This window comes from Corvus cornix, chromosome 2 (assembly GCF_000738735.6).
Source record: "Corvus cornix cornix isolate S_Up_H32 chromosome 2, ASM73873v5, whole genome shotgun sequence".
Classification (NCBI taxonomy): Eukaryota; Metazoa; Chordata; class Aves; order Passeriformes; family Corvidae; genus Corvus; species Corvus cornix.
In genome coordinates this window covers 112,819,057-112,835,994 of record NC_046333.1, presented here as the reverse complement: position 1 = coordinate 112,835,994, position 16,938 = coordinate 112,819,057, and the positions used below count along the sequence as shown (strand labels likewise).

Genomic DNA, 16,938 nt, shown 5'->3' with positions numbered 1-16,938 from the left:
AACTCTGTCACTGGTCCCATGGACTATGATTGTGATGAGAGAAAAAAGATAAACGACCATCCAAAGTCCACAGAATTCTGTTTAACCACTGTTCTTAGAAGTTCAAGAGAATAAAAATTTTTCCTATCACAAACTATGATTTGAAGCACCAATCATCTGCACAGACGTAAAATAAGTAATGAGAAAAATGAAATGTTATTCACTTCTCCTCTTGAAGTAAACTGTAATTAAAAATAGTTTATTTATACCTTTTGAGTCCCACGTGCTCCTCCAATAGAAAATCTATAGTTAAAGTACATGCTCCATTGATTCTAATTAATTTCTTTAGATGATACAATTCCCCAAGGAATAATGTGTTTATAGGCGTACTGAACACCTTCCTTCTAGTATACTAAAATTAATGTTATTCCTGGGAACTTTTACACTCACTTGATGCAATAAAACAGATGTTACAATAAAGCATTGCAACATTTTTATTTCAAGCCTCAGCCTCCAATGAAAATTACAATCTCGCCAGAGAGAACAAATTCATACCTGGTAAGCTACAGATAATAACAATTCCTTATTTAACATGAGGCTAGAGAAAAAAAAAAAATCTCCTGTACTTAATCTTTCTAAGTATAACTGGAAAAAAAAAAGGAAAATAAAGGAAGAAGAAAAGAAAGACATATTTATTTTGTGGATATCATAGAATATGCTGAGTTGTAAAGGACCCACCAGGATCATCGAGTCCAGCTCCTGGCCCTGCACAGGATACCCCTAAGAATTGCATCATGCCTGACAGCATTGTCCAAATGCTTCTTGAACTCAGAAAAGCTCACGGTGGTGACTCTGTTTTCCACCTTCTCTTATTTTCTCTCTTTGTTACCACTTTTCAGGAACTTGTACAGGACATATGCATCATTAAAGCGTGTATTTCCAATCAAGAATGCTGAAAGATGCTTCCTGTCTTGCTTTGTTGGCCTGTTTGTGTAGTAGCTAAAAATCCCATCCAGCAAAAAGATACATGAAAAAGATGGAAACATTCATTCTATTAGAAGAGCCCTTTCTTGGTTTAATGTTTTTTACTTGTTTCCAGTCTCAGACATCACAAATATCCAACTCCTGCAGAAAATCTATCTTTTAAATTGCAGGCATCCCTTTCACTGTCCTATTTATGTTACATATCCCATTTCTTGGGTAAATGGCAAAATATCAGATACAAATATGTTTAGAGACTTACAGTGGGACTTAATCATGTCACGCATATAAATGGGGCAAAGTGACGCAATAAAAGCAATGCCTTTGATTATTTAAACTCAGTGGTTTCTCACTGTCTGACCTCATCATAGATACAGAATTATGCTTCTGGTGAGAGCAAGTATTTGGTCATGTCATACTGTTATGACAAAACAGGAAGCAATTATTCATCTGATTCAGATGTTCTGATTCAGAACAGCTCAGGATCCATTCAGGCAGGATCAAGTTTATTAAGATCATACTGTTGCAAAAAGTAGCAGCTGAAAGGAAAGCCCTTATTAGAGTAACCCAGCAATTACAGCAGTCACAAAGTCAGTGTGTCAAACCTGTACCTTTCATCTTCTAACCTAACCACCAATCTGAAAGTTGAGCTATATGACTCCTGTTGAAGCTATGGCACTATACAGAAAGACATATCTGATCCCTGTGGGATCAGAAAGAGCCTGATTTCACACCCAAGAGTGTACAAACAAGGTGAAGGATCTGGTAAGAGTACTTTAATCTCTAAAGCAATAGATCAGGCTGTCCACTTACCAGTTGAATACATTTAAGCCAAAGCTGTCACCCAAAAATAGGCTTAAATTTATAATTTTTTAATACACATGAATTTATTTATTTATATATTTATCTTTTAACTCATTTAGAGCACTAATGTACAATAGCCAGTAACTCTTCTTCCCAAACCCAAAAGTAAGCAACAATTTTTTATCTGCTTATCAATTTAGCGTGTAGCTGAGGGACATTTCTGTTTATTTCACTCACTTTGAAAGGCCTACAGTGGAGCAAGGCATTTAGAATCCCCTCATTCACCTGTCCTATTTAAACCTTTAGTGGAGGTACAGTATATTCACCCCTGTATTGACTAAAATATGAACACACAGCCAACACAGATCTGGTCATTAAATCCAGTCAGGAAAAACTACCCTTACTGAAAGGAATTTTCAGGGAGAGATATGAAGATTGCAGAGGGAAAAAAAAAAAAAAAGCTAATACTTGTTACACTAATGAGTTAGTACTAGAAAAAAAACCCAAGAAAATAAATTAGAAAAATATGTAAACGAGGATGAAATTCTACTTGAGGCAAAATTGAATTTGCTGGACATGCAGAAGTGATTCGACGCACAGCTTGAGACTTATATTTTGAGATTTAAATAAGAACTTGATCTAATCACTCTTTTGTATCCTCTAAATTTCCAGCAGGTGTCCAAATTACTTCCATCCTCTCATGAGCTATAAGGTATGCAGCCCTAGGACAGAAGCATTGCTATCCAATAACTGCATCAAGTGACTCACAACATGAATGTTATCTCGCTCATCAGGTAATGGACTAGCTTCAGGAAGTTGTCTGACCTTCCTCTCAAAAGTCAACATGGTTTCCTCAGCCTAAAATCTTTAACAATCTACGGTGTTTACTGCCCTTGTAAAATTTTTTATGCCCCGAAGTTCAAAAGCTATTCTTGACTAAAATGTAAAAGGAAGAAAAATCTTTGATTGGTCACAGGAAGCACAGTTTTTATAACGGAGACTGGCCCAGAAGCTTCTAAAACAATTACAGAAACTGTTCAGGGAAAAGCATTTCATGTCAACCACAGAAACTTTTCAATATAGATAGATATATATATAGATAGATATGTTCAGTTTATTTTACAGAAAGCTCAATAAAGTATCAATAAGCAACGTAAGCCTTTCAAGGGTATCTGTTGTGCAGCAATAATCCATGCTGAGTGCCATAGATGGCTGACAATGCAAGGCAGGGAATTAGCCCAACACAATTTACACCCTATTGTGAACTTCTGCTTAATTTAACAGCAAGAACTCAGCTTCCCCCGTGTATTTCTATAATCATTTAACAACAGAAGCTTAATTCCAGAGATTTTCGTTCAAACTAAACCTGATCAAATCCTTACTGTGACAACAGATGATGATAGAGCAGATGTAACATTGGACCTGAAAGTCAGTAACTGTCAGTCAAGACCTGAAGGATGGCTACTCTGAGGTACCACAGGAACAGACTATTGGAAAATAATTAATTCAACAGTTATGCAAAATTAGGAAGAAAAAAAAAGTAAAAAAACCAAACTACACTAAGGAGAGGGAACAAAACCACTGCTCTTAATATACTTCTAGAAGAGACTTGATCTCTTTTGAGGACAGGTCATATTTCAGAAGAACTCTGTTTAATCACTGCATTTAAAAAATACAGCAGTAATGGAGGCTATTACTCTGCAATTAGTAACAAAAAAAGAAAGGTATGTGTTGTATTTCATACAGGTGTTTATCAGTAGAACAGATGTTGTCCTATCAGTCCTATCAGTTCACCTGAACTATAGAATCCACCTTTTCAGGTGCAATAGAGATGCAACACTTCTGCAGCAAAGAACACTGGCTCGATTGACAGGCAAGACAGTCACCATGATATTTGTACATTTGTGTTTAGTCACCTTTATATAGCAGATATAAGTTAGGTTTTATTAAATAAACTCACTGAGCCAAACTTTCAGAATTGATTTTAAATGAGATTGTTCTAACTGTAAAACTGGACAACATCCTATTAAAACAGAATATGAGGTGATATTACATAGCGGATCTGGTACAGTTGTGAATAGTTGTTTTTATTAAATTTTACAAGAAGAAAGAGAAAATTGGCATAACCATGTGTATTTGTGAATGCCATCAGGTGTGTCCTATCACCCCATCCTTGGCCATCAAGAATGTAAAATGTCTGCAAAACAACGGGGTCCGTAACTGCGGAATCTGACATGCACAATGAGACCCCAGTTTCTGGCCTTAGGGTGGCATCTGTTCATTATGCCATGGTCTTGTTTTAAAACTAAGTTAAACATAGTTAAGCACTCTTTCTCATTCTCACATGATTCTCATTATAAACTGTCAACTTTGAATAGACCAGCTACCAATTATTTTCCCATAAAAGCAGGAAAAATCTAGAGGGACGCATTATACTTAAAATCTAAAATTATTTAATGAAAATTTTTTATCTTCTGTAGATACAAATATTTCAAAAATTCTCATGCTGCCTATGGAAAGAAGAGAAAGAGTGTTCAACTAAAAGGATTATAGTATTCTTCCCCATTACACCTTTTTTGTGAATTCAGCATATGAAAGGTGGAGGGTCATAGCCTTTGAATTCATCCTAATAGAGATGAGACATACAATATAGGGAAAAAAAGTTTTAAATACACTCCTCTGCTATAATATTTTTATCTGTTTCATGTGAAACCTTGAGATTTAACTGTTGCCCATGTAGTGGAGAAGCAAATGTCTATTTATTACATTTGTGAACATGTATGTGAACATAGCCATAATCAATGAAATGAAAAATGAACTCCCCTCATTTGCCAGGTGCTGTATCTGCTTTGTATCACTGTCCTGTTGAGTGAAATAAGTTAAAATGAGAGTCAGAAAGTTATGACTTTCCCAGCTGCAATGTATCAACATTTTACTTACTTGTTCACGTAGGGACAGGAAGAGGTGAACTGCAGGCCAGACTAAGATTTAGATCTAAACCTTGAATTCCACTGTGTACCTAAGCCAGATGCAGCCAATTCATCCTCCTGGCATGGCAATCAGTAATAGCCAAATCTCAATGAACCCCAAATAACAAATGAGAGTTATAATGCATAGTAAAATCTCTAGTAGCTGGAGGCTACATTTGGTTTCTCATACTGAAAAGGATCAGAAGGCTTTATAAGAAGGACTATCTAATGTTGATTTCTCTAGATGCTATCAAATCAATTTTCAGCTGAGATCAGCCCATTTGCAAACTCGAGGTGGAAAATGAAAAGATTGGGAATTGAAAAGGAATGGGCAGTGCTTGTCCTCACTACACCACCACAGTTTACTGATGTAGGGTGCTTTTTCCTGTCATTTGGAAAGCATTACCAAGGAGTCAATGCCACCTGTCAGAACTCACCTGCCTAATGATGGCTCCCACAGGAGCTGACATTTGCTGTAATCACTGTAACAGCTGAAGAGATGTGAGGAATTCCAAGAGAAGGAAACATGCCCATGTTTGCACTCCCATCTTGGCTGATCAAATAGAGAAGCCTCTGGCTGAAGCCTTGAAATATTCCATTCCTTGTGCCTCTCTGCTATGATGTCTATAAAATCTTTTCTCCGAATTTATGGAAATTTTGTCTATGACATATTTTTTTAGTGCATATTTGAAATATGCAGTGTATTTTCAGTATAAAATGATTTAATTTTTTTGTCAACTACTTGCTATTATACTCTAAAATATTACTATTTACAGCCCATGCATACAGTACCAATATAAAAAACACAACCACTTTTCTATTTTTTACCATTTTAAGTGTTCTTTCCATCACTGTCAACTCAGAAAGGTGGAATTTTATTTCCCTCTTGTCCCACAGTCTTCTTCAAAAATACTTTTTTTTTGTCTCTGTGGTCCTCTTCCAGCATCTTTTGCATCATCTTTCCACCACTACTAAATGTACTACCACCATTCAGAGAACTTATTGCTTCATGCTGTCCAAATAATTACCACCTTCTTATCAATACACATAATCTTTGATATTTTGATTTTAATTAATGTATCTTATCTTTCTAATGATTTTCCAGACAAACCTACTTTCACTATTACTGCATTAAAGGAAACCTGACACATTATGTGCAGTCAACAAGTCTTTTCTAACTACTTTTTCTTTTATCTTTTTTACATACTGCAACATTGAGATGTTTGGATAACACTACAGGAGTTACAGCATCTTCCACATGTATGCAGATACATTTGTTTCCTCATTCTACTCCTAATGGCTCTGTCTGTGCTTCTGTTGTCTTCTCCATATCAAGAATATTTTTATGAAGGAATCCTAAGGGTTGGTTCCTTGACTCTAGTTTGACAACTGCCTTCCCCCTTTACCTAATTAACTAAAATCCACATATATATGTATAAAAATTCTAAGTGAAAATAACCTTCTATTACCCTGCTAGTGCTCATTAAAAAACCCGTGGGTATTTGTTAAGTGAAATTAAATATGCACACTTTTTTTAAAGCATAATAGGATTAAGACAGCTTTCAAGTTCATGATTTGCTTGCAGAAAGAAGTTAAAACTAGCTGTTCAACTTCTTAGACAAAAATGTATTTTATTAAAAAAAAATCAAGATGACAAGAGTATTCAAGATGGTAATTTAATTTTTTAAATTATAAATGATGTGTTGATATAACAAGTAAAAAGTCCTTTTCCTTCCCTGCATACCACGTTAATATTTGTTGCACATGAAGACAGAAATTAACCTTACATCCTTGTAGCCTTTTCTGACTTTACTCAAAAATATTATTTAACTATTTAACTTAAATTAGGTGACAGTTCCTAACTTCTTCTATGACAAAAAACTGCAGCCCTCTTTACATAAAATAATCCCAAAAGGGAATCTGGTTTTGAATTTAATGTTCCCTAAAACTTCAGATATCCACAGATCAGTATACCTTTTTCTTCTCCAGTGTTTGACAGGCAGGGAGACCTTAGCAGTCTCACTGCCCATCAAATCAGCCTCTCTTTCCAGTTTGACCTTTTGGCTGAGTTTCTTGAAGTGCTCCATAGCAATCCCTTTGGAATATGATGTTTGGTTTTGATGGGAGATGAATGCATCATAATTGCACGCTGTCCTAACAGACAGCATGGCCAAAAAGCCATTCAAGCCAAGAAAGATATTTTTGCTTTCCATGGAATTCCAATGAAGGATAAAATGCCTTGTTGACCCTATGTGCCAAGGGTTCCGAAACAGCAGAGATCCCTGAATGATATGTTAGACTGATGGGACATTATAACTGTTGTTTATATTTTTGTTATAGTAATAAAAGCAAAGAGACAAGTTCAGGGTAAATCATAACAGTGAAAATGGAGCTAGTTAACTGCTTTTTGTTCACTAGGCAGTATCTTCTTCCCTCTTTTGAGACAGGAGCATATCTTTGCGCTGTCTGCATCTGATGTTATATAAACTATTCTGAAAATGCCCAAATGCAAGGGTTAACTCCATTTTTTGCAGCTTCATTTATACTTACCCATATAGTTGTCCTTATTGTTACTATTAGTAGCATTATATTATTGTCATTGTCATTAATTTATTTCATTTGTGGATCTTCTCATCAAGAAAACAGAAAACAAAATAAAAGTATCTTCCTCCTTTGTGAGTTACACTCAGCACAATTCCACATAAGTAAAGTTGGACCAGAGATAGGGAACTGAGAAATACATTGACTAACTGAAGATGTGGTGTAAGGGAGATGAAAGCACTTTTCTTTCTCGAATATGTCCTCTTGAAGGCAAGTTTACAGCTCAGTCCTATACATATCTACACCTCAATCCTGCTACAAGGAAGTAGTTTTTTTCCTTCTTATGAATAAGGTTCCTCTGTTTCCCCTTATCAAATGTTTCTTAAAAGGAAATCATCATAATATAATAGTTGTCATACACACAACACATACATACTTAATTAACTTTACAGTGTACTGAGCTTTACTCTGATAATTTTAATTCTTACTTTGTTTACATAGTTTTCTAAAAGATACCTTGATCCTTTTGAGGAGGTGTGGCTGCTGTCCATTCTTACTATGGTCTCTAGAAATTAGAAGGTTTGTGTCTTTAAAAATAATTGTGGGAAGAACAGATTTTTCAAGAGGAAAAGATCTATCCCTTCTAGACCCCATCACCTGATACAGAGATGTGGAGAATAGCAGCAATTGTGCTCATAATACATTTTACAAGAAAGCATCCCTATTCAAGGAATCCTACTTTCTTTTTGAAAGATACTCCAGTTTCTTCCAGTAATGTGAGACTGCCAGTGGATGAACTGGAAGACCATCAGATTCTGTTTATTCAAAATTCTGCTATTGGCCTGCTCCATAATGTTGTGCAAATATTAATTTTTATGCCTTAATTTGTCAATAGGCAAAAAAAAACCCAAAAGACCACACATTTTTAGAATTTTGGAACATTGACGTATTCAGGCTAATTGTGTAAAAGATAATAACATTCTCCTTTTAGAGTAAAATTGGTAAGACACAATCTGAAGTATATACCTGCATCAAATAGGTTAATTTGAAAAAATTAGGTGTGTTCTTACTTTGATGAAACACTCCAATTTCCTTTGAGATGAGAAAGTAGAAACACCAAGGTACTCTCTAAAGAAAATCTACTGAGAATTCCTCAGTTAGAATAATGAACAGATACCACACAATTAAAGATAGTTAAAATGAGAATTAGAATTATAAATAAAAAAAACCCCAAATGTTCTTTTTCTTACCTGCTGGTTTACGGGAAAATTCCTGTTGATTTTTTTAATCTATAAAAATGAATAAAGAAATAGATTAATACTCAGTCACTAGAAGAAAAAACAAAACCAAAAAAACCAACTGGATTTTAGACAGATATATCAGACTGTCCCTTTCAAATGATGTTTGCAAAAAAGACAATAAAATTTCCTGCAGTAAAGGGACTGAAACCTTTGACAAGCTCATTTGAATAATGGTTTATTTCTGTGGTCACTTTGTGGTTCATTCTGCTGTTCAGAATACAGGAGAGGTGAATACATGCAACATTATTTCTAAATCCTAAAACACTATGTCTTTTACCTTTTTTTATTCTTAGAAGCTATAAAATAAACTAGAATATTTAACTCTACATAAAATTACATCAGAGCAACTAACTGCCAACCACCACAGTCATCAAACTTTAAGCAAGTTCCTTTCCTTAAGAAAATTTGGGCTGGAACAGATTTGGAAACATCCCTTACTCTACCCGTTTATCCTAGGCACAAAACCAAGTATGCAAAATCACTTCTGATAATTCTTCAAGTAATTTTTTCTTAAAACATTCGATGATATCCCTAGGTGATAGTGAGACAACTAATTCATGAGGAGTTCATGTTTAGCCCTGCAGTTCATGGACTCCATCTAAACAAACACTGCCAGCTTTCTGACACAGAAGTGTCCAATACAAAAATAATTATGTGTAGAGCATACCCATTCCTCCCATTACTAGAACAAAAATGTTGTTTTTTAAGCATAAGCTCTGAAAGCTTTTGACAACCTAGAAAATCTAAACGGTTCATTCATGACAGATACTTAATACCTAGAATAAACATTTAAGTTAATACCTAGAATAAACATTTAAATTAAAGACATTGTCAACTAGGTATCTATATAGAATGTATCTGAATGATCTGGAAACCACAGTATAACATTAAACTGCTTCAACCAACCTTCATGAAGAAAAGAAGAATCACCACTGAACTTCACTCACTCCAGTGTTCACAATGTTGTCCCTAAACAACTGCATGCAGAGATGCGAGTGGCAAAAACTGTGCTTTGCTGACTTCAAAACCAGGCTGCAGCAGCAAGCTCTTTGCATTCCTCATGCAAATACTGAGCAAGTCTGTCACTGACATCCCACAGCTTTGCTATCAAAGGATAATTCTCACTGTCAAGAACATGCTGCAAGCAATTTCAGTTGGTTTTCAAATTTATCCTGCATCAAAATTGTCAGAGGAGCATTTCTATCCTTCCTTCTTGCATGTGCACTAGCCTCAGCTTCCTCCTTTCTTCAATGCTAGGTAAGGAGAAGCATTAGAGGAGCTAGGAGATTCAATGGACAAAGAAATAGTACAAAATTAATCCATACATGATAACAACTACCTTAAATGTTATTTTAAAGAAAAAGGAAATAAACCCCACATTTTTTGACAGAAAAAAATATCCAAAGACTTCTGGTATTTATCCCTAAACCAAACATTAATTACTCCAGCATGATAAATCCCTGCTTGTGTTAGCAGAAACTAATAAATCCTTGTCAAAACCATGTATTTTCATCTAATTTAAGCAAATAGCCTGAAAATTTTAAATTATGAAAGAACAATGTTAAGAAAAAGAGATTTTATTTTATAAACAAAATACTGAAAATATCTATTTAGCGGCAAGTCACAGTTTCAGATTAAATAATTTAGGGCTGGTTTTTTACTTCAAACACAGAGATTGCATTTTTTTAACAGATATAGAGTGCATTAGTGTACTTTGAATGTTCCTGTAAAATGTAAATACATACTTGAAAAATCATTTTCTCATTAAAAAATTTCCAGCTCATTTTTGTAAAGTAGGATCTAAGCACCTACATTACATGGTTGTTTTAACCACTGTTATTTTGATAATTAAAACAAATATGTTTATCTTTCAGGTCATATGGCGATTTCTTGAAATGCATTATTTTAAATTCTTTTACAGTTTGAAATTTGCATTATAGTTGTTCAAGTCCACCTGAAAATAAAAATTGTTAAGTATGATTAGTTTTAGGAACACCTAAATGTTCATCATTCACATGCATAAATTTGGACATTACAGAAAAAAAAAGTTCTACAACTGGGTGGTACTCATATGTTCTCCCCAGCATGTTACAATGTACATTGAGTAAAATTTAATTTACAGATCCATAATATTTGGCAAGTAAAACCTAAAAGTAAACATTTTCCATACATGAAAAGAAGAAAAAAAATCTTGTTACTTTACAGCTTATCTGAAAGACAACTGTTGCTTCAGTCTTCCATAATTTTACTGAACTCATTGTAATACTATGAGTTATTAAGCACAATCACAGCACACAACACCATGTAACTGATGCAATTAAATGGAATTTGTTTTCATCAGAGGACAACAGTACAATACACTGCAAATATACATGAATGTAATATTTTTAAGTAAAACACAGCAGCGGATACTTACAGTAAAAAAAAAAAAAAAAGAGGCATTCTGAGAATATTCTTTACAAAGATGTGTTTATACAGAGCAATTAAAAATCAGGAATGGCACAAAAGGAGACACAAGAAGAAGCTAGAAAACAAACTTTTCTGAAGGCAATGTCAGCTGATTTGAAGCTAGCAAGAACTACCTGCTTCTACTTCAAGCACAAAAAACAGGTGCTGAGGGATGATTTTCTATTCTGGTTCAATTTCTATGAACGCAAATTAGGAAAAAAAAAATCTAAGAACACCATAGAAAAAGTAATTTGGGGTCTCATGATCAGCTCAAGGTAGAAGGAGGAAGAAGGAGTCAAAAGGAAGGTCTCTGCAGTATCTTGCATCTGACAAGCAGATAGGCAAGTGGTGATGATACGCGACCAATAATGGGATTACAGAATCATAGAATGGTTTAGATTGGAAGGAACATTACAGATCACCTAGTTCCAACCCCCTTACCATGGTCAGGGACACCTTTCACTAAAGCAGGTTGTTCATAGTTCCATCCAGAGCTCTGGCTTTGAACAATTTCAGGGAAGGGAAGAGTATATTTTTGTGAAAACTATCAAGGATGATTTCGAAGCAGAACTGCTTGTTAATGGTATAAATACACTTGACTAGATATGTTCCAAAAGTTCATCTGGCAGTATGTTTGGACATCACAGACATGACGAATACTGGGCAGGGAGATGATATGAAGTGGAACATGATGAAGAATGGCCAAATTCAGTCATTTTTGTGCACGAGATATTGCAATCACAGATTGATATTTTCACAATGATGGCTGTGCCTGCTCTGCAGAGGAAACAAAAAGAAAATGGAACAGAGCACTTCTCAGCATGTACACAAATTAGCAGACTTTGGCTTCAGGTGTGCAAATGATTGCAAATGTTTGGGGCTTTTGAAATTTTATTACTTAAAAGTCTTCATGCCAGAGAAGCAGTAATGCAAAAGAATACTGCTCTATGCTATTATCTTCTTGCATGAATTGTAGCCTATCATTGTTGCTCTCAGCTGAAATACAGCTGATTAAGCTCATAAAAGCTGGGTTTTAAACTTTCACATTCAGTTAAAGCTGAACTGAATTGTTGACTCCTCTGAGAGATGCTATTTCAGACCTTCTTTGAGCAAATAGCACATCAATAACTATTTTCAGATTCCATATGAAGATTTTAAAGTGTAATTTGAAAACTACTATTTATTAGGGGTATGTTTGACCTTTCTTACTTATTTATGTTAATGAAATTTGCTATTTATTCCAATTTAGTCACTGCATCCCCATGAGATGACGAGGAAATGTAACTTTCAGTGAGCACTAAGGACTCTTAAGAGTAGTAAGATCAAGAGATTCCAGGTTTCTCCAATCCTTAAAAATTTAAATAGAAGCAATCAGATGCTTGAAAAATCTATGTATACCACACCTGCTTTGATCCTATTTAATGACAAACTGTATTGTAAATTAGACTCAGAGTTCTAAAGGCATAATAGGAAAGATGATTAATATACAGTGTAAGACTCAGGTAACACAATTGGTCCTCTGCAAGAAAAAATAATATAGTAGTGTTAGGACAGAGATCCTGACAGACACCATTCTCTTGGAGTACTTAGGGGAACAGCCAAGACAGAAGGCCAACATATGAAACAAGAGGGCACCAGTTCCTGCTCAGTATTTTGCTGACTTAGGCAGTAAATAAGATTCTCCCACACTTTCACATATGACTTGATCTCTTATTTTCTTGCAGTCTGTAGATATCACGTAACTTTGCAGGTCACACTAACTTTCCAGAAAAAAGAACCCTTTATTTTTTTAATTTATGCTAGCCATATATATGGATTTCCCTAAACCATTTAGACTCTGTAACCTTCTCCATCAATTGTTTGCACTACACAACTGCTGATTTACATTCATTAACAGGTAATTAAAATATAATAGATAGAGAAAAATGTAAATTCATTAGCTAGTTCTTCATCTCATGCATTGAGATGAAGACAAGCAACAATACAGTTTGTGCCATTGGGATGTTAAGTGATTCCAAACAGGAAGCAAGATCATTACAATTTGGAAGAAAACATGAGTCCATGCTGTGATAATCTTATGCTAATGAATGAGTAAGAAAGAGTACATAAAACTTGAAATTAGTAGTTGGCTAGTCTTACTTTCTGTCCTTGCTAGGCTTTTTTTGCACAGTGGGAGAGGTAAGTTGTGGTAAGATTGTGAAACTTTGTTATCCAAATGTATATGTTCATTGAAAGAATCAGAGAAGATTTGAAAGAAGCACGCAAAAGCCCATACAAAATACATAATATATTGGTGAATGCATTCAGATATATGTATAATTGCCTATAGACTGAATATAGCAATTCTTGATGCTGGTTTTACAAGCTGCAGTAGATTTTAGAGTTCACACTAAAAATCCATATAAGCTAAGTTATGCATAATGATCAGTCAATATGTTCTGGAAAATATCGGAGCATAGAAGTATTTAATGCAACATTCACATCTGCTTCTTGACCTACCAGTGATGGCATCATTCTCTGTTGTGTGTTGATCACATTTTACCAGCTGAATGGTTCAAAGGATGAAAGATTGGGATTACTTCCATAATTTCTAGCATTTTCATGTCTTAGTTGGATTTTTCTCAAGACTAGACACACTGGATTGCAAATACACTCAGCCTGAAGGAACTCAGCATCAACTTCCTTGAAGGAAGAAAGGGAAAAACTCCAGAATATATGAACAGTTACATAGAGGAGAGGCTTGATTTAACACTGAATAATGCATAAGCACAGGCATGACCTCTGCTTTCGAGTCTGTTCCTATAGATACCTGCAGGCTGAGTCATCCTCACTATGGTTCCTAGATGAGAACAAAAGTGAGAACCAAGATGGTATGTTTCAGCTTATATAATCAAGGTTATAAAATCTCTCTTGGGAGCCAAAAAATTACAAAAAAGAGATCAAATATTTGTCAATTTTATAGACAATGAGGGCACAATAGACATAATCCAGGAAGTCCCTAATCAGCTGTCTGAAGAAGTCCTAAAGTAGCAGATGGCTGGAAAGAGAAAGGGAAATATAATTATTCTTTTGTTATCACCAGACACAGGAGTAGATGGATCTTTATTCTGGTACCGTATAACAGTGCTCACGGATCATCTTCATCCATATGGAAACTAAAAGGTTTCGTTTTAATCCTACATAGAAGGAGAGGAAGAGAGGCCTGGGACAGTCTTGAGGTCTCATCTGGAAAGCAGAACTCTACAAGCTTCCTTTTAAATTCTACTGACTGCCTTTGTATTAGCCAGTTGCACAAAATATGCAGAGGGCTTCCATGTCTTCATGAGTTCCAATAGATGTTGGTATTTGATAAATATTTTTGGGGCAACAAAATATGGCTAGTAAAACTCAGGAATGCACCCCCAAAACAGAAGATCTATACTAATCCTTCCTAAGAGAGGTGTTGAGCTTTTGAAAGAAAATATTTGTATATTGAGAGTTATTATTAATTTAGGACACGTAAAAGCACTATCAAAGCACAAATGGCCATCTGAAATGGGATCAAAAACCTGCGTACTATCAAGCCTTTCCTTTCTCACTCAAAGGGATTCAGTGATACACTGAACACTCCAAGCACAGCAGTAATGGATGAATATCAGAATACCAGATTTGCACCTATTACAGGAAAGTATAGTGGGATCTTAAGGACAAAACAAATCTACTCTTCAAACATCTGTGATGTTCCAATAATAGGAATGCAATTAATTTTACTCAAATTAAAAAAAAGTTAAAAAGCGTTGTGGGTTTTTTTTGTTTAACAGATGAATGGCTTCACTTAATGCTGCAATATTTAACAGCCATTCCTAAAACTAGATGTTGCCTTAATGACAATATTGCTATTGTGCCTCTTTAAAGAAGATACATGTGTTACAAACACAGTTTTATAACAGTGAATCTCCATAAATAAAATACCAACAGCAACATGCGTATTATTAGAGACACGAAAAACAAATTAAATCCAGTGCCTGAAGAAGCTATTATGGTCTCATCTGAAAGAAACATATGTCTCTATACTGAAGATGTATTAGAAGGACTGTGAATAATAAGAATTGAAAAGATGGGAAAAAAAGCCTGACCCAGGAGGAGAGCAGAAGGGATCATTGCTTCAGATAATGAAATGCAACTGGATAATTGTGGCTTATATCATAATAGCAGTTGCTCACTGGAGTATGATTACTGCAGTATCAATCACACTAAGAGTAAAAAAAGCTGGTGTTACTTATTACTGCAGAGTAAGGAAGCCATGTCATTTTTCCAGCAGAAACCAGAGTATTAAATTGTTAAAAATTGATCTATATGTCTCTCCTGGTTTAAAATACCAGACTTCATTACTTCTCAATTTTTCAAGGCAATTAAATGATATAGATAAGTCCAACTTCAATTTTACTTTTCACTTACAATTTCATTACAACATAACACTTAGACAATATAATATCTAGTATATAATATTTACTTTCAGAATTTTTTGCAGAATGACAAAGGAACGGGGAAAGCTTTAATTTAATGGTAGCTGTAGTTTGTCTTATCCTAGTATTTCTGAATGCAAGTTGTAAGCACTGATATGAATTTGTTCATTCTATGATAATACAAAAGAACAGAAACATATGGCTGAAAACTCAATAGATTAAAGCTGTTTCTCGAACCCATTTGTACAGTCCTGCCATGATGAGTCTCTTAATGCCTCATAAGTCAATCTATTAGCAACTACAGCTCTACTTAGCACTGGAAGTTTTCCTTGTATTGAACCAGACTCTTTCCAGTTGCAGTTTAATCCCGTTGTTTCTCATGTAATCCATCACAGAACCAAAGAAGAAACTGCTTGTCCTTTGTGTAGTTTTTCTTAAGTTGAAACGTTATTCTTTTCTTCAGGCAAAGCCAGTTCCATTTCAGTTCCATTTCAAGTTCATGCTATTGTCAAAGAAGCCAGAGCCTACTGCATATGCTACTTCTGCATATGAGCACTGTAGGACACACATTTTTTCTGAATGACCAGGAGGACTGACTAGCACATTACAACAGCTCTGACCCCCACAGCCTTCCTTCAAGAGTCTCACAGCCACTTTTTATCTGCTTAGACTGACACTGAAATCAGTCACGCCTGCATGAATAGCAGTCCCAGCTAACTGTCATTTGACTAGATGGCTTAGGCAATATCCCTCAGATTTAAGCTCCTGGGAGACAGAAGACTCCCCACAATATTAGGTCCAGATGCTAGACCAAAGTTTTCATCACACACAGGAGTGAGACACTCATGACCAACCAATACATCTCTTCCTCATGGGAAGAATGATCCTTAATCTCACAGCTTTTTCAGCCTGCCAGGCTTTCATTTTATTTTCAATCCACTCTGTCATTGAAGCTTGAAACTTCAGCTCCTGTGATTATAATGCATCACTGCCTGAGAAGGGATCATTTCCCTCTGAAGAAGACCTGTGAGTTGAAATATCTTGTTAGCTAGGTTTTCCTCATTCACAGTAGGTGCTATTGTAGATCTTCCTGGCTTGTTACCAATCATCTTCTCCACACCCCCATTCCAGATTTCACTCTCTCTGACAGCTTTCTCATGTAATTTCTCTACCCACTTCTTACAAGATTTCACCAGCATATAAGTTACAGCTGAGGTACCTTCTCCCCTCAGCCTTCTTTGGGAAGGGAACTGCAAACCATAACTCCTACAAATTCAGTTTAAGATTTGGATTTAGACACCTATAGTTTTGGTTCCCATCTAAAGTTTCTGCTTGAACTGTTTGCAAGTATTGGAAGAAAAATACCTCACAACACAACTTACATTTTCGTCATAGGTTTGCTCTGTATACAATATGTTTGCTCAAGCTCATTACTCTCCTTGTATTCCTTCCCAATAAGAGTCTTATCCA

General features: G+C 35.3%; 1 protein-coding gene across 2 annotated transcripts in view; it reads right to left on the bottom strand.

Annotated features, from left to right (window-relative positions):
* The window catches only part of SNTG1 (syntrophin gamma 1), a 336,705-nt gene that overhangs the window by 63,472 nt on the left and 256,295 nt on the right, over positions 1 to 16,938 (bottom strand). For both annotated transcript variants that reach the window (XM_010401190.4, XM_039549083.1), the window contains exon 12: positions 8,525 to 8,563. In XM_010401190.4, coding sequence (XP_010399492.1) covers positions 8,525 to 8,563 — 39 coding nt within the window. The remainder of the gene's footprint in view (positions 1 to 8,524; positions 8,564 to 16,938) is intronic.